The sequence below is a fragment of the Scyliorhinus canicula genome, chromosome 2, assembly GCF_902713615.1.
Source record: "Scyliorhinus canicula chromosome 2, sScyCan1.1, whole genome shotgun sequence".
In the NCBI taxonomy this organism is placed as follows: Eukaryota; Metazoa; Chordata; class Chondrichthyes; order Carcharhiniformes; family Scyliorhinidae; genus Scyliorhinus; species Scyliorhinus canicula.
The window spans coordinates 20,123,485-20,148,815 of record NC_052147.1 but is presented as its reverse complement, the minus strand read 5'-3'; the positions used below and the strand labels follow the sequence as shown (position 1 = coordinate 20,148,815).

At 43.8% G+C, this 25,331-nt stretch overlaps 1 protein-coding gene across 2 annotated transcripts in view; it reads right to left on the bottom strand.

Moving 5' to 3' along the window:
- Positions 1 to 505: 505 nt before the first annotated feature.
- setd3 (SET domain containing 3, actin histidine methyltransferase) overlaps positions 506 to 25,331 on the bottom strand; it is a 158,324-nt gene continuing 133,498 nt past the window's right edge. For both annotated transcript variants that reach the window (XM_038774669.1, XM_038774660.1), the window contains 4 exons: positions 24,107 to 24,273; positions 21,500 to 21,585; positions 11,385 to 11,545; positions 506 to 3,533 (listed from right to left, as the gene is read on the bottom strand). In XM_038774669.1, coding sequence (XP_038630597.1) covers positions 3,060 to 3,533; positions 11,385 to 11,545; positions 21,500 to 21,585; positions 24,107 to 24,273 — 888 coding nt within the window. In that variant the 3' untranslated portion in view covers positions 506 to 3,059. The remainder of the gene's footprint in view (positions 3,534 to 11,384; positions 11,546 to 21,499; positions 21,586 to 24,106; positions 24,274 to 25,331) is intronic.

The following is a 25,331-nucleotide window of genomic DNA, read 5'->3' as shown; positions in this document are numbered from 1 at the left end:
TTCTACGATGCACAACTATATATAGGTGGCCCTCTGGAAGAAGTCTGGACAAGTGTCTGTAGTTGCTGCTGGTACTTTTTGAAAGACTTAGCTGCACCTGATTTAACACATTTATGTGAACATACTTTGCTTGATCTTCTAAACAACGGCCATCCTTTTGTAGGGACGTTTCCTATTCAAGTTAATAGGTGACATGCTAATACTTTGCTGTATTAATACGCTGCAGCTTCAGAGAAATTCCCCATAACTGCGACCTTTTCTTTTGAAATCAGAATACAAATACGCTTACATAAAATAATACGTTGCTTGAAGTAATGTTCATTTTTCTTCTTAAAAATGAAAATATTGCCTTTCTGTGGTGATTTACAAATCTGAGCACAAGATTTCTTCCAACACGGCAGGGAGGAGCCAGAAACTCGAGTCACCAATTTGCAAACAAACAAGAACAGGGTCAGTAGTGAGCGGAAAGTAGATTGTCTCAAAAAAAATACAAAATGCTCCCCAGTCATCGTCTTTAGAAGGTGAACTACTTTAATTTCATCATTCAATGTAATCACATTCAAGAGGAAATGAAGCCTGAACTTTCTAGGGCACTGGCCCCATCTTGAAAGCTTCCCATTCATTGATCTCCCTTAATATTTTGAAGGTTGTAGAAGCATCTGGTCTAGATCCTACATTAAGTGCAGAATAGATAGTTACATTTACTTTAAAGAACTGTATAAAACATACAAGGTGTTTCACACCCTGTCCAACATTTGAAGTCAAAACAATCTGATCAGTGAACAATATTTCAGAGACATAGGAGGGATGCTACAGACACACCTCCAAATCAAACTGTAAAAAAGATCATTCTTCAAAATAAAATTTACTTTTGAATTTTCAAAGGGTTAAATGAGCAATACAGCCAGGTAAATTATTAAAGCAAATAAGGGCTGCAAATTTACAAAACTCACATGTATTCTTTCAAATAGAATAAGTTGTGCAAATTATAAACACACTAGAATATGTTCATAGCAGTTAGCCCTTTCCATTGCAGTGGTTACACCACCATCTCAAATACAGTTCTGCTAATTCTCAGAATACAGAGAGGTCAGCATAAATCATGCTCATTATACTGGTCACCATGATAGAAATAACAAGCTCATAATCCAAAGACACCTTAAAAAGGTGTAAACTTAACTGTGTCAAATCATCAGCTCTGCTATTTCCCACTTATATGGGATTGGTTTGTGCTCTGAACTTTCACTCTCCTTCGACAGGGGCAAGTATCCTGTTTCTACAGATTTCCAAATTCACTCTATTCTGATCACACTCTAATCACGCACTTGAAAAATATGTGAGTTGAGCAAGGAAACAAAATCAATATCAGCAGCTGGGAATCTAGTACGAAGAAAAGCGTTGAATTTTCTGGCCATTTGAATTCAGCAACTTTGAATTATATTGCTACGGCAATAATCTCAGAATTACTCTGCTCACAACACCCAAAGATGGTTCAATCATAACATTAACTGAACCTGAACTTCAGATTCAGAGCTGCAGTTGCACAATTGAAGCCCAAATTAGATGTGGCCAGCATCATATGAAGGTAATTTTCAGTTATCAGGGGCTGCGCAGAGGTGGGGTGGGAGCAGTAAATTATCAAAGGCTTATGGATGCAAGTCTTGACCTCTATTTTGAGAATCAGTGTACAACTGTATTTACATTTTAAGCAAATCTTTGCTCTGTTTGCTCCATATCGAAGGAGTTTTCCCCATAAGTCATTGCACTATTACATCATTTTAAATTGGCAAAATAGGATACGTTGATCCAATGTACAAGCAGAGTGACAAATTTAGTCTAAAAGTAAGAAAATGTATGGCTTTGCTTAGGACAGAGATTACATTACCAATGATTAGTTTGAAGAGGTGCAGAAAGAAAGGGATATTAGCTTTTGCACTATGGTAATGTTGGTTCACCAACTTATGAAGGCCATTAAACCTCAGCCCTCACAGAATCCCCATCATTCCAACCGGAATAAAGCACAGCTTCTGGTAACTATCTGCCCATAGTCTTTTGCAGATGGGATATGCCTTTGGTTGAGGGGTTCAAACAAATAGCACTAACATTCTCATGGGAACGAAGGACCACACCAGTTTAAACTATCACAGACTAGAACAGAAAATATTAGTCTAGATTTCCTTAACTGTTTTCAGATGACACTGGTGCCAAACGTATGAACCAATCAACATCTTCAAAGACTCCGGAGCTTCTAAGGGTTTATAAGTTTCTATGCTGTGGTTGCAAAAGGCTTGGCACTTTATTTGCCCAGTCAGAAAGTTGAGCCTCACTGGAAGTCATTCTACGTCAACCCCACTTTGTGGTTATGTTTAATGCGTACAACGTGTTTGGAGCAGACATATGGAACCGTGACATTCAGTCTATGACATTCCAGTTGGTTCCTCGCCCACCACTTGATATTCTTTGCACCAATAAACAAAAACTAGAAATAGTAACCACCTGATTATGATAGTCGACAAGGGGCAACTGGTTTGTGGTCACTGTGGATGGGTTTAAGTGCATACGAGTCATCACTCCTATGGAACTTCTTCAAATGTAGAAACAAAACGAATATTGTGTTTAGAAGTATTACATTTTAAAAAGAAACTTGTGTACTAAACAATATACACATGTTATGAAATCAAAAAAATATTTAACATCAGCTTTTCACTGCTGAATTGTTTTTCATATGACCCAACGCTTATTTTTTGAGCTAAATAAAACAAGTCTTAATTCACTGACGTTTGCTACTAAAAATGCATTCTGACGGTTGACAGTCCTCCCTATATCCAAGCCCAACAGCGAGACTAGACAAACATTGGCCAGAAGCTATTTTAAGACCACTTCTTTTAAATACATCGCAATTTTACTGGAAAGTAATTTCTTATGACAAGACCACTTCAGCTACACCTCACCTTAAAAAGGACATGATCAAATATGTTGCACTTTCAGCTACAGTAAATGTTCAGAGTTCCCATTTCCACTTCACACAAGTACAAGCTTCTTTTTTTGCTCATTATATTTCATGATTGTTCTTCAATTTCTACTGTGTGAGTGTGCTCATTATTTCCTGATATGGTCTTTTTGGCATCTCCAGCCTCTTTGGCATTGTTTTCTTTTTTCGGGTTCTCATGACTTTTGGGATCAGTATCATTGGGAAAAGTGCTCTCTCCATTCATTATGCCCCCCCCTCCGACGATTGCCTCCTCCAGGGCTTCCGTTAAATTCAAATCCTGTTCTCCTTCATCATCACTGTTTAAATTTCTCAGCATCATCGGAATTTTGGAGTCTGTTACAGTGTTCTCCAGCATGGCGATGCTACTTTCCTCATATTTGGGAAGCGGTGCCTCTTTGCCCTGAAGTTCTGTAAAGTGCTCTCTTTTTGTCGTAGCACTTTGCACTGCTTTTTCCAAGATCTCCTTCTCTGCTGTGCGGAGCTGGATGGCCATCTTGGTATGGTAGGACAGTTCTGGCTTTTCAAGCAGTGATTTATCATCCTAAAATCAAGAGAGGGGGAGGGGGCGGGGGAGGAGGATTTAGAAAGAGACAACATTGAATTAATTTCACAAGATTCATACATTTGGTTACATAGAGATAATGTAGAGATTCAGGTTGCTCTCCTTGGAGTAGAGAAGGTTAAGGTGATTTAATTGAGGCGGTAAATTCATGAAGCGTTCCAATATAAAGTTTATACCATCTTTAACTTAGGAGGAAAAAAATTCTAAAGTGTTTTCAAAGAAAAATTGACACCGAGCAACATTAATATTAGGATGGATGACCAAAAGCTTGGGTAAAGAGGCAGGTTTTAAGCAGTAACATATAGCAGGGGAGCGAGAGAGAGAGAGAGAGAGAGAGACACACACACACACACACACACACACCAGGTTTAAGGAGGGACTTCCAGTGTATAGAGCTTGGCAGCTGAAGGTACAGCTGCCAGGAGTGGAATCAAGAAAATTTGGCAAGAGGCCAGACTTTTTAAGTTCATTCATGGAATGCGGGCGTCGTTGGCTAGGCCAGCATTTATTGCCCATCCCTAATTGCCCTTGCGAAGGTGGCCATTAGTTGCCTTCTTAAACTGCTGCAGTCCCTGTGGTATAGGTATACCCACAGTGCTGTTAGGGAGGGTGTTACAGGATTTAGTCCCAGTCACACTGAAGGAACAATTATATATTTCCAAGCATTGGTGTTCCAATTCATTTGTTGTCCTTTCCCTTCTAAATGGTAGCAGGCATGGGTTTGGAAGAGGATGTCTGAGGGGTTTTGGGTGAGTTCCTGCAATGCATCTTGTAGATATACACTCTGCTGCCACAATGTGGCACTGATGAAGGGGGTGTACGTGTGTGGATGGGATGACAATCAATCCGGCTGCTTTGTCTTCAATGGTGTCAAGTGTTGGAACCGTACTCATCCGGGCAAGGGAGTGTATTCTTTCACACGAAAGGGAAAATGCTGGACAATCTCAGCAAGTCTGGCAGCATCTGTAGGGACAGAAAAGAGCTACCAAGTTTCCCTGGGTTTCTGTGGCTATGACTCATCTTTCATTCCTACTCCACAGTATAAATATTTCCCACTCTCTCTGCTAGCTTTGACAAAGAGTCATCGGACTCGAAACGTTAGCTCTTTTCTCTCCCTACAGATACTGCCAGACTTACTGAGATTTTCCAGCATTTTCCCTTTCGTTTCAGACTCCAGCATCTGCAGTAACTTGCTTTTATTCTTTCACACTCCTGACTTGTGCTTTCAGATAGTGGACATGGTTTTCAGGAGTCAGGCACTGAGTTGCGCGCCGCAGGATTCCTAGCCTCTGACCTACTCTTATAGCCAAGTACTTACGATTTACGGCTTGGGTCACTGTGCGGAGTCTATACGTTCTCCCTGCGTCTGCGTGGGTTTCCTCCGGGTGCATCGGTTTCCTCCCGTAAGTCCCGAAAGACGGGCTTGTTAGGTGAATTGGACATACTGAATTCTCTCTCTGTGTACCCGAACAGGTGCCGGAACGTGGCAACTAGGGGATTTTTACAGTAACTTCAGTGCAGTGTTAATGTAAGCCTACTTGTGAGGCAAGTAGCTGTGTTCTTGATATGCTGCTAAATATCTTTTCCCTTTGGGTTTTGTATCCAGCGCCGGCCCTAGGGTTGCTGGCGGCCCGGGCAAGCTGAACATCAGCGCCCTTGGGGGGGGCGGAGCCGGTGGGCGGGGCGGGCCGAGGCGGCGGGGGGGTGGGGCCGAGGCGGCGGGGGGGGCGGGCCGAGGCGGCGGGGGGGGCCGAGGGGCGGACGGAGGGGGGGGGGGGGGCGGACGGAGGGGGGGGCGGAGGGGGCCGCCCTGGGGGAGGGCGGCCACCGCGCATGCGCTGGTTGGCACTGGCCCAACTGCGCATGCGCGGGACCAGAGTCTCTGGCGCCCCCTAACACATGGCGCCCCGGGCGACTGCCCGAGTTGCCGGTACCTTGGGCCGGCCCTGTTTGTATCTATTGTTTTGCACTAAGTTTGGGATAATTTCTCCGTTTTGTTTGCAGGTTAACTTTATTCTTAACGGGGGATGGTGGGTGGAATTTCCTTCTTTGTGTTTGTTGGGGATTGTTATGTTTTGCATATGTATGTTCGAGCGGGGGTGGGGGGACGGGGACCAGTGGTGGTTAGGATGCTTGGCTGATCACATGGACCGCGAGAGGGCTGAATGGGCCGGTCAAGAGGGCCCGCGTGCTCGCGCATTTGAAGAGTTTGAAGGCGGACGTGGCAATGCTTTTGGAGACATACCTGAGGTTAGTGTATCAGACTGGGCTGAGGAAGAGATGGGTTGGGCAGGTATTCCATTCGGGGCTAGATTCTAAAATTAGGGGGGTAGTGATCTTGATCAATAAGCGGGTGTCATTTGAGGGAGGGAGTATAGTGTCGGACTCGGGGCGTAGGTACGTAATGGTGAGTGGAAAGCTGGAGGGGATGCCGGTGGTATTAGTGAATATCTATACAACAAATTGGAACAACGTGGAGTTTATGAGGCGGGTGTTGGGGAGGATCTTGGACTTGGAATCACATAGGCTGATCATGGTGGGGGGTGGGGGGACTTTAATACGGTTATTGATCCGAGTTTGGATCGGTCGAGTTCAAGGACAGGGAGGGTGCCAGCCGTGGCGAAGGAATTAAAGGGGTTTATGGAACTGATGGGAGGGATAGATCCGTGGAAGTTTGGATGGCCAAGAGCAAAGTAATTTTCTTTTTTCTCCCATGTACACAAAGTGTGCTCCTGGATTGATTTTTTTCATTTTGAACAGGGCTTTGCTGGCGGGGTGGGGGATACCGAGTATTCGGCGATTGGTGTGTCGTCCATGCCCCACGCTGGGTAGTTTTACAGGTGAGCAAGGGTGGGTTCAGCGCCCACAATGGAGATTGGACGTAGGACTGTTAGTGGATGAGGTGGTGTGCGGGTGAGTGAGGGATGCCATCCAGAATTATTTGAAGGTAAATGACAGATGGAAGGTTTCGGCAGCAATAGTACAGAAGGCACTGAAGGCAGTAGTTAGGGGGGAGCTGATTTCGATGCAGGCTCATAGGGAGGAGGTGGAGCAGGCAGAGATGGATAGGCTGGTTAGGGAGATACTCCAGGTGGATAGAAGGCATTCTGAAGCCCTGGAGGCAGGGTTGTTGAAGGAGCAGCAGAAGCTGCAGATGGAGTTTGGTCTGATATCCACAGGGAAGGTGGTGAGGTAGTTGAGGAAGGCGACAGGAGCGCTGCATGAATATGGGGAGAAGGCCAGTAGGCTGCTAGCACACCCAGTTCAGGGATGCGACCAGGGAGGCCAGATGGATACCCAGTGGAATTTTAGAAGATGTTTCCTAGGGTGCTGGGTCCGGTGCTGGTGAGGGCATTTAATGAGGCTAGGGAGCAGGCTGTTCTTCCCCCCAACATTGTCGCAGGCTTCGATCTCATTGATCCGGAAGCAGGAGAAGGACCCAGAACAATGTGGGTCATGCAGACCAATCTCTTTACTAAATGTTGACGTCAAATTGCAAATTGCTGGCCAAGATCACGGCCTTAAGAATAGAGGATTGTGTTCTGGGGGTGATGGGGGAGGACCAGACGGGATTTATTAAAAGGAAGGCAGTTAACGACCAACGTTAGAAGGGTCTTGAATGTCATCATGATGCCCTCTGAGGGGAGGGAGGTGGAGGTGGTGGTTGCTATGGACGCGGAGAAGACCTTCAACCGGGTGAAGTGGAAGTATTTGTGAGAGGTCCTGGTGCTGTTTGGGTTTGGGCAGGGTTTTGTAGATTGTGTGCGGTTGCTGCATCAGGCTCCAGTGGCGGGTGTGCAAATGAACCGGGTGAGCTTGGAATATTGCAGGCAGTGCCAGGGGAATGAGGCAGGGATGTCCCCTCCCGACTGTTGTTTGTCTTGGCTATAGAGCCATTGGCGATGGCACTGAGAGCATCAAAGAAATGGAAGGGGCTAATTCGGGGGGGCGGCAGTGGTTGCAGCACATGGTCTCGTTGTATGTGGATGACCTACTCCTGCATATTTCTGACCCGCTGGGGTGAGGGGGTGGAAGAGATTATGCGGATCTTAGGTGAATTTGGCCGGTTCTAGGGGTATAAATTGAATATGGGAAAAAGTGAGGTTTTTGTGATCCAGGCACGGGGGCAGGAGAGGAGGCTGGTGGAGTTGCTGTTTAAAGTGGTGGGAGGGAGTTTCCGTTATTTGGGAATTCAGGTGGCACGGGGATGGGAGCAGCTACACAAGTTAAATCTGGCCCAGTTAGTTGAGCAAATGAAAAAGGACTTTTGGAGGTGGGTCATGCTCCCATTGTCACTGGCAGGAGGAGACAGACCGTAGAGATGACGGTTCTCCCGAGATATTTATTTGTTTTCCAGTGCCCACCAATTTTTATACCGTGGGCATTTTTAAGCGGTTAACGCGGTGATCTCTGGGTTTGTGTGGGCGGGTAAAACCCCACGAGTGAGTAAAGTGCTGTTGGAGCAGAGCCGAAGGGGGATTGAAGAGTTGGCCCTTCCGAACTTTAGGAATTACGACTGGGCAACAAATGTAGCTATGATCAGGAAGTGGATAGTAGGGGAGGGGTCGATATGGGAGAGGGTAGAGGCGGCAGCGTGCAGGGAAACAAGTTTAGGAGCGCTGGTAACGGCACCTTTGCCATTCTCGCCGGCTCGGTACTTACAAGCCCGGTGGTGGTGGCGGCCCTGAGAGTTTGGGGACAGTGGTGGAAACATATGGAGTTGAGGGGAGCGTCGGTATGAGCTCCAATTTGTGGCAATCACTGGTTTGTCCCGGGGAGGTTGGATGGGGGGTTTCGAAGGTGGTAGAGAGCAGGTATTGAGAGACTGGGAGATCTCATTATTGATGGGAGCTTTCCATGTTTGGAGGAGGTGTTCGAATTGCCAGGTGGGAATGGGTTTCGTTATCTGCAGGTGAGGGACTTTGTGCGATGGCAGGTTTCGACCTTTCCGCTTCTACCGCCACAGGGGATACAGGATAAGGCAGTTTCTAAAACGGGGGTGGGTGATGGGAAGGTCTCGGAAATGTACAAAGGGATTCTGGCAGTGATTTGCCGTTGTCTTGTCCACGGTGCTAAAAACTAGGGTGGCGCTGAGTCTAGAGGTGGCAAACTTTGGAGTGTCGGAAGACCCGGAGGTGTGAGAAGCTGACGTTTTGGCCTTTGCCTCTTTGATAGCCCGGAGACGGATCTGATTAGCCCACGAAATCGGGGGTATGGGTTAGCGACATGGCTAGGTTTCTCAGGCTAGAGAAAATAACTTTGTCCTGAGAGGATCAGTGTTAGGGTTCATCGGGAGGTGTCAGCCATTTATCCACCCCTTCGGGGAAAACTAAAGTTAGCAGATACAATAGGGGGGGGGGGGGGGGTAGGGAATAAGTGGGGTAGGGGGAGTTAGTTTAATTCAGTTCAGTTTAGGCAGGATCAGCGAGAGGAGATGGAGGGACTTGGGAATTGTGTGTATAAGCTATATTGGCGCGGTATGCTTGTTGGTTGGGGTGATGTTACACACTGAATTATATGTTTACATTTGTATTGTAATTGTATTTGTATATGCGGCACATACTCGTGCGACTCGACCAATGTAGTCTACCTCTTACACTGCAGGAAAGGATGTCCCAAAGCGTGGTACATTGGCGAGACCATGCAGACACTGCGACAACGAATGAACGGGCATCGTGCAACAATCACCAGGCAGGAATGTTCCCTTCCAGTCGGGGAACACTTCAGCAGTCAAGGGCATTCAGCCTCTGATCTCCGGGCAAGCGTTCTCCAAGGTGGTCTTCAGGACACGCGACAACGCAGAATTGCCGAGCAAAAACTTATAGCTAAGTTCCGCACGCATGAGTGCGGCCTCAACAGGGATCTTGGATTCATGTCGCATTACATCCACCCCCCACCATCTGGCCTGGACTTGCAAAATCCTACCAACTGTTCTGGTTTGAGACAATTCACACCTCTTTAACCTGGAATTATCCCTCTCCCTGCATCTGTAATGATTTGATTACCTGCAAATGCTCGCATTCCAAGCATTGTCCAGCATCTCTGACTTTGTCTATATAAATGTTTCTGGAACATACCTCTCCATTCACCTGAGGAAGGAGCTGCGCTGTGTTTGAAACAAACCTGTTGGACTTTAACCTGGTGTTGTAAGACTTCTTACTGTGCTCATCCCAGTCCAACGCCGGCATCTCCACATCATACATTTGTATTGGTATCTTTTGTTGTTATAAAACCATAAATGCCTTAATAAAATGTTTGTTAAAAAGAAAGACTTGGTGACAGTTAGGACATGCAGCAAAGATTGGGATGAGCTCAAGTTTACAGAGAGTAAAAGTCGGAAGGCGGGCCATGAGAGCTTTGGAATAGTGGAATCCACAGGTAACAAAGATAAGGTACAGATGAGCAAATAAGGAAAATGTTTTGTGTGTTATGGTCCAGATGTCAACTGCTTCACAGAATACTCCTGAAAATAATCTCACTTAAGTCTACACACCAGTTTATACCCTCTGCACAACATTTCCTTATAAATGTTTACCATAAAAAATTCAGTAATATTACCACATGGCAAGCACTTTGCTGTGTATATCCCAGGACGTCACAATCTCACTTACCAATCTGCTGTGCAAATTCAAGAAACTTTTAAAAACAAAGCTTTAGAGAAGAAGGTTCGGAAGGTGATGTCGAGAAGCTTTGGTGAGTTTCTACAGTGCATCATTGTAAATGGTACACACTGTTGCTACTGCGTGTAAGTGGTGGATGGGGTGCAAGTTTATGGGTGCAATGGCAATCAAGCGGGCTGCTTTGTCCAGGATGATGTCAAGCTTCTTGAATATTGTGTTTTTGGAGCTACATTCATCCAGGCAAGTGGAGAGTATTTCCTCACACTGTTGACTTGTGCCTTGTAGATGGTGGAGAGTCTTTGGGAGGTCAGGAGGTGGAGTTTCCTCATTGCAGGATTCTTATCATCTGACCCACTTATAATCACAGCATGTATATGGCTAGTGAAGTTCAGTTTCTGGTCTATGACAAGCTCCATGATATTGATGGTGGGGATTCAGCAATGGTAATGCTATTGAATGTCAAGGGGTGATGATTAGATTCTCTTTGTTGGAGATGGTCATTGCCTGACACTTGGGTGGTGCGAATATTCCGTACCACTTGTCAGCCCAAACCTGAATATTGTGCAAATCTTGCTGCATTTGGACATGGACTGCTTCAGTATCTGAGGAATTGCGAATGGTGCTTGTGCAATCATCAGCGATCATCCCCACTTCTGACTTTATGGGAGGAAGGAAGGTCATTGATGAGATTGATGAAGCAGTTGAAAGTGGTTGGGCTGAGGACACTACCTTGAGGAACTCCTGCAATGGTGTCTTGGAGCAGAGATGGCTGACGTCCAACAACCATCTTTATTTGTGCTAGCTATGTATCCAATCCAGATTCCCATTGACTCCTGGATGCCACAATTTCAGCATACGGTAACTTTTAAAAGGAAATTAAATAAATACTTAATTGAAAAACTTGCAGGACATGCGGAATGTGCAGGGCAGTGCGACAAATTGAACAGCTCTTCTTTCAAAGTCTACACACCATGGTCGGAGTGGCCACCTAAATCATTCTATAATTTAACTTCCATTTTAGTTATTGCAGCTTTACATAGTGAAAATCTTCTTGAAATAAAAGTATCAATAAATTCTAGAAGACACAAAATGAGATTTTGTTTACACATGCAAGACTAAACACGGAAGCAAAAATTCATAAGACTAGCTAAATCACTAAGTTCCTGGTTTTAATATTTTTATGTATGAAAACAATATATGAGGAACCTACCTCAGTAGTAGTTTTATATGTTTTTAAGAGGAGTGCAGCTCTGGTTTCGAGAAAGGTCCACAGTTTGATTTCATTATCCCAGCTTACAGGGAAATCAGAATTTCCTACGGTAAAGATCTTATCGATTGCATGCTCTTCCACAAGATGTTCTTTCAATTCATCTGTAATTACATAGGATATAATTTAGAGTATTCAGATGTTGATAGCTCAAAGACCCTGGGGCCAGGTTTCAACATCAGGTAACTTTGGCCGATTACAATTTGAAAAGAAAGTGGTAGCATGTGGCCTATCACCCCATGGTTTGTCTTTGAATATCTCTCTCCCCCTTTTTCTGCATCCCTCAAATAGTACCCAGTTCCCAGCTCGGAGAGCAGGAATTTCTGAAGTATGTGTTAATGTCTACAAAGAGATGTACAGAATACTTTGTGCTGACTTGCTCATAGATTATTTTCCTTCATCACTATTATTAGCCTCCGGCTGGCAGTACATTTTATGGTATAAACTCATTTTCTTTTTGAAAATTTTAAACTCACCTGTAGACTGCCTCTACTGGAGTCACTTTTAAATCCAAAAGTAGGGTTCTACCCAAACATTTGCCTATCTTTCCTTGCAGGACCTGACCAATTTGCAATGCATTTCTGGCATTTTCTACTTTTACATTGTTTATGCACTGATGAATGCATAATAAGGTTTGGCTGAGAGGCCAGACATCCATAAACTTTGTTGAAACACCTGCACGTCAGTGAAAACATTGCTTGATTGACAGCTCTCTCTCTTTGATATTATCTGTCAATTGCATAAATATTTTGATTTACAGAGAAAGAGGTTTCAGGTGCTTATAATTTCTGCTACTGATACTTTAAAGGATCTGGTGATTGACGTTTTTAAAATCGGGCTGTAGTAATTAATTACATTTTAAAAGCTTTGTCACATATACTGTTGTTACTATAGGGTTCAATAGTTCTGTACAAGGGCAGCACGGTGGCGCAGTGGGTTAGGACTGCGGCCTCGCGGCACCGAGGTCCCAGGTTCGATCCCGGCTCTGGGTCACTGTCCGTGTGGAGTTTGCACATTCTTCCCGTGTTTGCGTGGGTTTTGCCCCCACAACCCAAAAAGATGTGCAGGGTAGGTGGATTGGCCACGCTAAATTGCCCCATAATTGGAAACAAAATGAATTGGGTATTCTAAATTTAAAAAAATAGTTCTGTACAGAGTGTAAACTAGATGAATGGGCGGTGGCACAGTGGTTAGCACTGCTGCCTCACAGCACCAGGACCCGGGTTCGATTCCGACTTTAGGTGATTGCCGGTGTGGAGTTTGCATGTTCTCCCAGTGTCTACATGGATTTCTTCCGGGTGCTCCGTTTTCCTCCCACAGTGTCCAAAGATGTGCAAGTTAGGTGGATTGGCCATGCTAAATTGGCCCTTATCGTCCAACGGTTAGGTGCAGTTATGGGGCTATGGTGGGGGGGGGGGGGGGGGGAGGTGTGCGCAGGGGCCTAGGTAGGGTGTTCTTTCAGAGAGTTGTTGCAGACGCAATGGGCCAAATGGCCTCCTTCTGCATGGTAGAGATTCTATAATTCTGATAGTTTAGCATGGAGGATTTGAGGGGCTGTGGGGCAATTTGGTGACATGAGTTGGCATGTAGGGGTGAGGAGTTGAGGGGGTGAGGGCTAGAGAGCTGTTGTTTTATTGATTTTACTGTAAATATGACAAAGTCCTCAACGACCTTTAAACTGCTCAGCCCCTGTGGCTACCTCCAAACTCTTGCTGGGATGGTGGTGGGCCTGACTCCAATCACCAACTCGCTCTCCTTCTCCACAACAATAATCCTGCCTTTGAAGTCACTTTCTCATAAGGAGTGTGCGCCAGGCAGATACATTTCCCAACTCCCAGTGCTCACCTTGAGGATGAAAATCCAGCCCAATATTTCAAGAAAGGAACAGCTAAAAAGAGGATGGATCCATTTGCCACGTTTTCCCAGATAAATCCCAAATTGACCGCTGTTGTCAATTATTTACACAATGCATCATTACAGTGTCATACTTGGTTCAGTGCTGGCACTTCTGAATCAGAAAGTCGTGGGTCCAAACCCTCCTTTGAAGACATGATCACACAATCCAAGCTAATATTCAGTGTGATACTGTTTTTTTGAATAAGACATTAAACAGAGGTCAATTCTTTCAGATAGGTGTAAAATAACTCAATCACACTTTGGAAGAACAGACGGGATGTCTCGGTACCCTGCCCAACATTTATCCCTCATCATCAAAAACCGTTTATCTGGTCATATTTCTCATTGCTGTTTGTGAGATTCTGCTGTGAAAACGAAATGACTCCACTTTTCCCTACATTACAGCAATCAACACCGTTCAGAAGTATTTCAGATATCCTGATGTTGCTACCTTTAATTCAGTTAAACACAACAAAATGGTAAAACTTAACTACGTCACAATAATGGAATAGGTACATGCTGAAAGCCTTTTGTATCTCCAGAGATCACAGTGCAACCCATTGTGCCTGATGTCACCTCGGAAGATGACGTAATCAGGAAATTTAAATGTTTAAACATTTATTTAACAAGACATTAAAAATCAATTCATTTCCATGAAAAGTTTTGATTAATAAGTGAACTTATAAAGAGCTGGGTCAGAAAAGGCTGCAATTCATACACACAAATACAGATAGCATCAATTGCCATCTAGCTCGATTGAATCATTCAACCTTCTTCGGTGTTGTAATCTAAGTTAATGGTGACTTATGAATAATGACCAGCTGTACTCTCATTATGGTTTCAGACCGGACACCCAGAATGATGGCAGGGCTTAAAGGGTTAAATGAAGCGATCAGGTAGCTAAATCCTCCTTTGAGTTTCGAAGGCTGAGCAGAGATCTAATCAAGGTACCCAAAATGATGCGATTATTTGATAGGGTAAGACATAGATAAGGTACTTTCTGTCGGGGAATCCAGAAGAGGGCAGAATTATACAATTCGAACCAGGTTGTCTAGGAAACACTTTTCCGCACAAAAGAGCAGAGGAAGTCTGGAACACATTCCCAAAAGACAATGAGACTGCAGCTCAGTCAACTTAAATTATTAAGACGCGAAGTGATAGATTTTTGCTGGTTAAGGGTTTTAAAGGAGAGAGTACAAAAGGGGGTAAAAAATGAAGTTCAGGTACAGATATGCCATCATCTATTTGAATGGCCAAAGAAAGGCTATATGATTTATTCCCATTATGTACAGTAACCAACATGGATTCAGGGAAGTAAGTTCCTGCTTGGCCAACTTCCTCATCGTCCTAATGAGAGTAACATCTCAAGTGGGGATAATTGAAAGTCCTTTAGACTTCCAAAAGACATTGGACAACGTACCTCACGATCAGCTATTAGTCAAAGTCAAGGCAGTGGGGTTTCATGGTGAGCCCTAGTTTCGAACTTAAGATCATAGAATTTACAGTGCAGAAGGAGGCCATTCGGCCCATCGAGTCTGCATCGGCTCCTGGAAACAGCACGCTACCCAAGGTTAACACCTCCCCCCTATCCCCATAACCCAGTAACCCCACCCAACACTAAGGGCAATTTTGGACACTAAGGGCAATTTATCATGTCCAATCCACCTAACTTGCACATCTTTGGACTGTGGGAGGAAACCGGAGCACCCGGAAGAAACCCACGCACACACGGGGAGGATGTGCAAACTCCGCACAGACAGTGACCCAAGCCGGAATCGAACCTGGGACCCTGGAGCTGTGAAGCGATTGTGCTATCCACAATGCTACCGTGCTGCCCATAAAACGCTGGTTGAGGGCAGAAATTAGTGAGTAGCCATTAATGGGTGGTGTGGTTGGGGGAAAGCATCGAGTGGTGTGCCCTGGGGTTCAAAGTTGAGACCATTACAGTTTATCATTTATTGAATGACTTAAATCAAGAACCACAATGCAAAGTGTAAAATTTGTCAAGGATACCAAAATGAAAGGGTCAATGGAATCGGAGGAATGGCATAGCAAATTGCCAGAACAAGCAAGGGGGCAAGTAAAATGTAATGCAGATAAAAGTAAAGTGCATATAGAATAGAAAAATAAGTAGCAGGCACACACTTCAGGAGTTTCAGGGTGGCATGGTAGCACAATGGTTAGCACTGCTGCCTGACAACGCTTAGGACCAGGGCTCAATTCCGGCCTTGGGCGACTGTCTTTGTGGACTTTGCACTTTCTCCCCGTGTCTGTGTAGCTTTCCTCTGGATGCTCCAGTTTCCTCTGGGTGCCTAGGTAGGATGCTCTTTAAGAGGGTTGGTGCAGAGTCGAGCGTTGAATGGCCTTCTTCTGCATTGTAGGAATTCTGTGATTCTATTCTATGAACTTTATATTGCGCCTTTTGCAACCTCAAGACATTTCAAATAGCTTCACAACAAAGCAAATACTTTTGATGTATTGAATTACTGTTTTGTGCCAATGTTCCACACAGTAAGATCCCACAAAGTGCAATAGGTGGGAGCTGTCCTAGGAAAGGCATTTATTTTACATTATTTTAAGGGATGTGAGCAACGCTGGCCAGGCCAGCATTTATTGACAATCCCCAAATGTTTTTTCTTGAACTGTTGCAGTGCGTGTGTTTCAGCTAAACCCACAGTGCTTTTGGAAAGGGAGATCTAGGATTTTAACCCAGCGACAGTGAGGAATGGCGATACAGTTCAACTCAGGTTGATGTGTGACTGCAGGTGGTGGTATTCTCAGCACCTTCTGCCCTTGTCCTTTAAGGTGGTAGAGGTCATGGGTTTAGAAGGTGCTGTCAAGGAGTCTTGGTGAGTTGCTGCAGTGCATCTTGCAGATGGTACATACTGCTGCCACTGTGTGTTGGTGGTGGAGGGAGTGAATTTTAAGGTGGATGCCAATCAAGTGGGCTTTGTCCTTGATGGTTCTTGAGTGATGTTGGAGCTGCACTCATCCAGACAAGTGGAGAGTATTCCATCATGAATGTGGTCTTGTCCTGCCCGTTCTCCATAATCCTTCAACCTATTACCAATTGAAAATCTGTCTAACTCCTCCTTAAATTTACACTCTGTCCCTGCATCCCCTGCACCCTGGGGTAGCGAATTCCACAGATTCACAATCTTCTGTGAGAAATAGTTTCTCCTTAACTCAGTTTTAAATTTGCTACCTCTTATCTCGTTCTAGAATGTCCCACAAGAGGATGCATCCGCTCCACATCTACTTTATCCATACCTTTTAATCATCTTCTCTCCCTCAATTTGATCCCTCCTCATTATTCTAAACTCTCGAGTGTAGGCCTAAACAGTTCAATCTCTCTTCATACGACAAATCCCTCATCTCTGGAATCAACCTAATGAACTGTAGATGGTGGACACTCTTTGGGGGAGTCAGGAGGCGAGTTGCATGAAGCGCCAAACCGTAGGAGGATACAAATTAAATAATTCCACTACCTTGTTAAATGATCCAGAGAAGTGGTTAATCATCTTGACTTACAAGCACTCTCACTGCACAATGCTCATTTTTGATTATTACACTAACTAAAGTTCACAGAACCACGTGTGCTGCTGCACCTTGTTTTTTGTTTATTTACGTTCATCGTCCACTGGTTCATTATACGTCTCCAATGGCAGTCCGTCACAATTGGGAACTGACTGGTTACAAGGGTGGAGCAGGGAGGGTAAGAATGTGGCTCTATTTCTCCACCCTCACCATTTATTCTTTGATTCGTCTGACAAACATGAAAATAAAGATATTGAAGTAGGGTTCACAATAATCTGCTTCACAATAATGAAAAACCAATCATCCACGAAGGTGCAGTGAGGAGTATGTAGTGAAAACTACTCTGTCTTTTGCTGGAGCCCTCCATGGTTCTGCTGTAGTGTCCCAGGAGGAACCAGAGGCAGATAAAGACTAGCTGACTCAGAGCTGACTGAGAACTGCTCGGTACCACAAACTACTGGTATCTCTGCCCAACTCTGTTTAACCTCTGCCCATTTTTAAAAAAAATCATCAGCAGTTTTCATTGCAATCGTATTCTGATTAACCTTCTGCAATTTCTTTTTATATATATCAGCATTTTCACAGCAAACTCACTTTCTTTACATAATCCAGAAAGCTACAACTGGCTATTTTTAAGATAGTAGGATTCCATAAACAGCAGTGTAAAATGGAAGTTATCTGTAATCCTTCAAATACTTGCGGTCTTAAAATTAAATGCTAAACCAATTTTTAAACTGGCAAAGGAAAACTGCAGAAAAAACTATTTTCATTTGCTCAACAAGTTTGTCCTACAATCTTGTAACTGACGGCCTTCTAATTATCTTTGTCAGTTTAATTGACGCAACATTTAACATCAGTGTGGTATGTACTCTTACATGAACACTGATTGAATTCACATGATGCATCATGCACATTATAAAATCGCTACATCAGTCAAAGGTCCAGCATAAATTGCTGTGAAATGCCCAATTGCAGTGAACATGTAACTCCAATTCAGAGCAAGAAATGGAGGTGGTGGCATGGCTCTCAGAGAGTGGAGGAGGAAGACACTTTGACAACGTTTGAGAAAGTCTAGCTGCATAGAACCTTCTCATAATAAGCGTTTGACAATAAAGCAATAAATGTTTGACAATAACTACCCACAAGTGTCGATTTTCTGGTGCTAACTGTTCCATTGAGGCCATAGTATAGGCAAGAAACATGCACATTTTGTCCAAAGGTGTTCTGCTTGTCTTACTGTGAAAGACAAATTAATTATCATGCTACGATCATGGGCTGAAAAAGCCATTATGCCCCTTATTTGCAGATATAATTTGCAGAGATTACTATTTGAGATTACTATTGATTGCTCTGAAGCAGCAAACACCTTATTCATTCAGGAAAACCAGGTCTTTGGGTCTACCTGTAACTTACGAGGTGTGTTTTTCAAAATACCTGAATGTACACACAAACGGACAAACTCAAGGCCACAAGATACAATCACAGTTCCTGTCCTGTCTCAGAAGAGGTGCATGATTTGCAGAATGTATGGAAAAATCCAGAATTCCATCAGAATTATGAGTGGAGATTTTCTAGCCCCACCCGCCACGAGGATTTTCCGGTCCCACCGCCGTGGGCCCCGGCTGGAAAATCCTGGCCATGGTTGTTTGTTGTTGTTTCCCTTCTCTCACTTAGCGGTGCACAAGGTGGACTTTCATCTGTTCCCACAGCAAGAGTTGCTAACCTGTCACCAGAGGCTTATCGCCTGGGGTGTGTTGCTCCGCATTAGGCATGGCTGACCACAAGTCTCTCCTGCTCCTACTGTCTGCCAAAGGCATGTTGGAAGGATTTTGCAGGTTGATATTCAATCCTTTGGCCGCGGTATGAATGTGCCTACCTTTGCTATCAACTCCTGGGGTAGGACCCGAACACGGAGCTTCTGGCTCAGAGGCAGAGACGCTACCCAATATGCCACAAGACCTCCTCGGTCATCGTGCTCGAATTATTATTCATTACTCACTAGTCAAGATACAACAAGATACAAGATACAACGAGGGCAGCGCGGTAGCATGGTGGTTAGCATAAATGCTTCACAGCTCCAGGGTCCCAGGTTCGATTCCCGGCTGGGTCACTGTCTGTGCGGAGTCTGCACGTCCTCCCCGTGTGTGCGTGGGTTTCCTCCGGGTGCTCCGGTTTCCTCCCACAGTCCAAAGATGTGCGGGTTAGGTGGATTGGCCATGCTAAATTGCCCGTAGTGTCCTAAAAAGTAAGGGGGGGGGGGGGTTGTTGGGTCACGGATATAGGGTGGATACGTGGGTTTGAGTAGGGTGATCATGGCTCGGCACAACATCGAGGGCCGAAGGGCCTGTTCTGTGCTGTACTGTTCTATGTTTTAGCAGCATACAAAAGGTAGTTACATTCATGTAAACATTCTATGAGATTTAAAAGGACTCCTCCATGTATTGAATAGCAAATATTAATGTGAAGAAAAGTTCTCTTTGCTAATTTTCATTTAAAGATGTTATAATGCCTTGGTGAAATCATCTTTCTTTTCTGAACTGTATTATTTATACAGACACAGATGTTACAGAACAGTACCCCTCTATCATCAACTGGGAACTTTCCAGTGAAGCCTTCCCACAAAAACACGACAACTAGACGCGTTGGGAGCATTAGCTAATCTGAAATACATGCTCCTTTTGGAGGTGCTTCAAGCCAGTCTCTGCAATCTGTATCAACAAATTCAGCCACAACAGCAACCCGTTATGAACATACAACATAACATAAGAAATCACTTTAATAGAAAGATACGAACATATAGAACCATAGAATTCCTACAGCGCAAAAGGAGGCCATTTGACCCATCGGGTTTGCACCGACACCCTGAAAGAGCATCCAATCTAGGCCCACACCCACCCTATCCCTGTAACCCCACCTAACCTATACATCCTTGGGCACTAAGGAGCAACTTAGCGTGGCCAATCAACCTAACCTGCACCTCGTTGGACTGTGGTAGGAAACTGGAGCACCCAGAGGAAACCCACGCAGACACGGAGAGAAAATGCAAACTTCACCCAATAATAATAATCTTTATTAGTGTCACAGGTAGGCTTACATTAACACTGCAATGAACTTAATGTGAAAACCCCTAGTCGCCATACTCCAGCGCCTGTTCGGGTACACTGAGGGAGAATTCAGAATGCCCAATTCACCCACAGCACGTCTTTTGGGACTTGGGGGAGGAAACCAGAGCACCCGGGGGAAACCCATGCAGGCACGGGGAGAGCGTGCAGACTCCACACACAGTGACCCAAGCGGGAATTAAACCCAGGGCCCTGGCACTGTGAAGCAACAGCGCTAACCACTGTGATACCGTCACCCAAGGCCGAAATTGAACCTAGGACCCTGGCGCTGTGAGGCAGCAGCTGCTAACCACTGTGCTCCTGTGCCGTCCCTTTTTCCCCAAACTGAATTTTACTGTGATAATATGAATCTAGCTGATTTACATGATCATAGAAAGCCGACAGTGCAGAAGGTGGCCATTCGACCCATCGAGTCTACACCAGCCTTTTTAAAGAGTGTTCCACGCAGGCCCACTTCCCCACCCTATCCCAATAACCCCCTACCCTAATTTATACATCTTTGACCACTAAGGGGCAATTTAGCATGCCAATCCACCTAACCTACATATCTTTGGATTGTAGGGAGGAAACCGGAGTATCTGGAGGAAACCCACGCAGACACAGGGAGAATGTATAAACTTCCACACGGACAGTCACTCAAGATCGGAATCGAGCCCCGCTCCCTGGTGCTGTGAGGCAGCAGTGCTAACCACTGTGCTACCATGTCGCCGGAGAGGCCAGGAAAAAAGAGCAATCAAGCCTACCCCGCACTTCGACTGCCAGAATACCATGACTAAAACATTTAAAACACTTCTTTCCTACCCCATGTAATAAATGGTTATTTATTTAAAGAGGGAAATTGGGGAAGAATTACTGTCACAGGGAGGCGATATCACAAATGAAATCATGAATACACACGACTTAACAGATATAAACGACACTATATGGTGTAGAGATTTAAAAAAAAAAAAATCTGGGTGCACAAGACTGGATTACATAAATCCCCAGAAAGCTTTTTACTTGCTGGGGGGCGGGGGCACTTGCAGGAAAAATGACAATATTAATAGCAGTTCTCAATACATCCAAGTGACAAATCAAGGTATCCTTTTAACAATTACAGTAAAGGCAATAAATATAAGAATTTGCCATCCTTAATGCTGACCTAGTATTACTTAGGACAGTCTGAGAAATAGCAAAATGTACAGTCATTGATGATTGGAGTAAATTATGTGGAAGAAGAGACACAAGTGAGCAAGAACATCATTATGATCTGCAGCAGAGAGTGCACTGGCCAACGTCTACAAAGACATGCATCAGCAGCAAGTCCAAAACCTAGTCAATGGAATAGATAATTACAAATAACTTCTCAGAAATGATCTCACTTTAGGGATCTGTTATAAACTACTCGAGTTTCTCACTTGCAGTTCGAAAGGAGTAATTTTTTAGCCCTTTTGAGATTAGCGCCTCACAATCATTTACATCAATATCCCCCACTTTTTAAAAAAAATGGGGAAAAGGCTTTACCTTCAGTCATGCAGAAGACGCGTAGGAAAGCTAACAGCTGGGCTGAGATGGGAGGTTCACTGCAGTGTAGAGCAAATACGCTGGAGCTGACAGAAACACATGGACACTGGAGTTAGTCTGTCAGAATAATCACAATATCAGCTTCAACAAGTACCTAATTGTACCAAAGGTGAGTTATCAAAGCAGCAGCCGCAAACCAGGAAATGACCTAGCAATTTACAAGTCATAGTTTAAGTTCACAGCATATAATGAACAGCAAGTCACAGATTATAAGATTCACTGACAGCCCATTCTGATTAAGTACCATGAATAATGGGCAAGTTTTCCAACCTTTAGTTCCCATCTCACACTTGGTGCACAAACTAGATAATCAGGGTCATGCATCCATGATTCAGCTTGACCACATTTTCATCCATTTAAATTAACAAATGGCAACTTGGGTGGGCTGCAGAATGAATATACAATTTTCTGCAACTGATATTTCAATATTGAGCTTCCAGCATGTGCGCTGTACTCTGGTAGTGCAAAATGCAGAAAATGATTCCCAACTATTACTTTATCAGGTATGATTATTTTTTCTCCTTGGTACTTTTGCTGCTTATTCTTCCCTCCAAGCTTCATTCTTCTTCCTTCAGCTAGAAGATGGGACGGGGATATAAGAGACTTTGAGTTGATGTAAAGGACACCCTATGGGTAGTTTTTAAAAAACTTTAGAGTACCCGGTTATTTTTTCCCCAATTGATGGCAATTTAGCGAGGACAATCCACCTGACCTGCACATCTTTGGGTTGTGGGGGTGAAACCCACGCAGACACAGTGACCCAGGGCCGAGACCGAACATGGGACCCCGGCGCTATGAGGCACCAGTGCTAACCACTGCACCAGCAAGCCGCACAGCCCCACGGGTAGTTAATAAGGAGAAAGACTTACCGACAGTGATTGCTCAAGATAGTGAGAGAGAAAGTGTGAAAAGAACAAGATAGAGTTTAATCTTGACAGCCTTGAAATGCATCTGTATCTTGCTGAGTGGGGGAGTAGTGCACAAGCTTGTGCCTGCAAGTCAATACTTACAGACGTAATCATTTCTTGAGCAAGAAAGGAACAGAGCAGAGCTCAGCATGTTTGTAGGAAAATATCTCACCATCATATAATTAGAAAGCATTATATATGAAGTCCTCACTATATTGAAGACAAACTGCATGGTCTCGGAAGCAAAGGAAATTGTGCATGGCCACACTACACAAATTATTGTAGTTGTACAAATTATTGTAGTTTGCCTCTGAACAGTAGTTTTGTGTTTCGAACACTTGCCTACTCCAACTTCTCAAACCCATTTCAGTGGGACCATTATGAATGGATACCTTCATTTCTCCTCTTGATTTGAACTCAATTGTGCATTAAACAAGGAGGTGGGTAGGACCAGGAAGCAGTCTTTCATCTCAACTGCAACAGGTCTCAAAACTTGCCTTTTGGGGAACTGCACTTAGGCATTTAAAATATTGTAGCGAGGCAAAAAGAGCTTTCAAAACATTGGAGTGTACATTTAATTATACCACTGATGCTTTAAACAATATGACTCTGGTGAGAAAAAGGCACGATCAGTTCCACTTAAGTCACTCTCTTAATTCCATCATTATCAGGCTGTCTCAGGGAGCCATACAAAATGTGTTTTGATGTGAGTTGGGTATCAGAGGACACTTTATATGCTCTCTCTATTAATTAGTGTTATAATCAGAGGTGGTGGCATATTAGACTTTTACACTGAAGCAGCAATGCATTTAATAAGTGAATACTTCGGTCAAGAAAAATGCAGACTCATATTCGTGGTAAATGCAATACTTTATTTTATGCTGACTAATAATTCTTAAGACGCTTTAGTCTCATTTGTTCACCCGACAGAGGCTTCTGAGGGAGGGCTAGAGATTTTCAGGCAGAGAGAAACTGTATTCTAATAGTTAGCCCATAAAAGATCTGTAGTGACCATACCAAAGCTTCATATGTCACTTTGGATGAAATATTGCAAACTTTGTCTTTAAGTTTTAAATGGAAAAACACATCTCCCCTGCTCCCGACCCTCGACGTACGTAGAGATCCACTTTTAGTAACTGAATTTCGTGCTTCCTCCGATCAATACTGTAAATAATTGGACTGTTCCCCTTTCCCCGATAAAGTTTTCCCATGTTTGGAAGCAACCACAATTACCTGCTTCTTAGATTATGGCTGTCACAACCAAAGACTGAGGCATAATTTTCTGAGTTTACAACGGCAGAGAGTCTCACCCACCAACTACATGTTATCAAGAAATTGGAAGCACACAGTCCATGATTTTTCGCCCGTTAAATTTATTAGAAAGAAGATAGTGGGCGGCATTATGGTGATAGTTTGAGGAACACAACTGCCAGTCAGGGTTGTTCATTGATTCAGAAACTCAAAAAACTAGCAATAAAATGTCCATATATTAATTATTTTATATGCCTTATAGGGTAAACTGCAGATAAGGTAAACAATTTTAATATTTTTACATGTATTCTCGCATAAACAGCTGAATTTGCCGGTTGGTGTTTGACCAATGTTAAGAGATGGACAAAACCCTTTCTAAAATACTTACGTTGGTATGCCAGCACGAGCTAAAACTTCTGCTTTCATAGCATAGAGACGGTCACTTTTACTCACTCCCAGCTTTATCTTCACTCTGTCGTGCGAGTTATTATTGAAAAAAAATCCATTGTGTATCACAAACTCAGCATTGGAGCGAGTCCCATAGAAAATATAGATCTGAAAGATTCAAATATCATGTGTTAGATCAGCACAAATTGTCTGGGAAACTGTCTGGAATTCAAAGGCCCCAAGTTCAATTGCGGATGTAGGTTTAAACTGAATACTAAAAGCAGAGAGTTCTGGCAGTTTCAGCCTAGTTTGCAAGTGCATCTTTCAAAACGATTCAGGGATTTCCTGCAGCATAGCAAAAAAGGAACAAGCGCAAGCCATTTAGCCCCTCAAGTCTGATTTGTGATTCAATCGCTGATCTATGATTTAACCCCATAAATCCACCCGGTCTTATATTGCTTAATACCTTTGCATAACAAAAATCTATCATAGTCTTAAAATTAACTGATCGAGTGCCAATTGCAGAAGAATGCTCCAAACATCTATTGCACTCTATGTGCATATGTGATTCCTAATTTCACTCTCAAAAGGTTGCTCTTTAATTTTTATACCATGTTCTATAGCCTGGGACTTCGCAAGAAACAGAAATACGTTCTATCTACTCCCAATAAATCTTGAAAATTCTGTGAAATCAGCCCGTAACTTTCAAGACTTTCAAAATTTCAGGGAATGCAATCCTAGTTTGTGCAATCGTTCGTCCTTATTTAAACCTTGGGACGTTCAGATATGATCTGGTCAATCTACACTGCAATCCTATATCCCCAAGGCCAATATATCCTTCCTCATGTATGATGCACAGAACGGCTCCCTGGACTCCATGTGTGGTCCAACCATGACGTTGCATTGCTGAAGAATTACCTCTACTCCCTGGTACTCTAGTATACAAAAGCTGGTACTCTAGTATACGAAGGCTGAGATCCATTAGTCTTTTTAATTATTTTCTCTACCTGTTGATGACATTTTCTAAGGACTCTTTAGAGCTCCACTACTTCTAACTTTTCACAATTGAAAAATACATGTTCTAACCATTAAAGTTCAAAATGGACGACTTCACATTTACCTACACTTAAATCCATTTGTCAGTTTGCCCATTCACTTAACCTATTAATATCCCCTTGTAATTTTATACTTTTATCTACACTGCTTTCAATGTACCTATCTTTGTG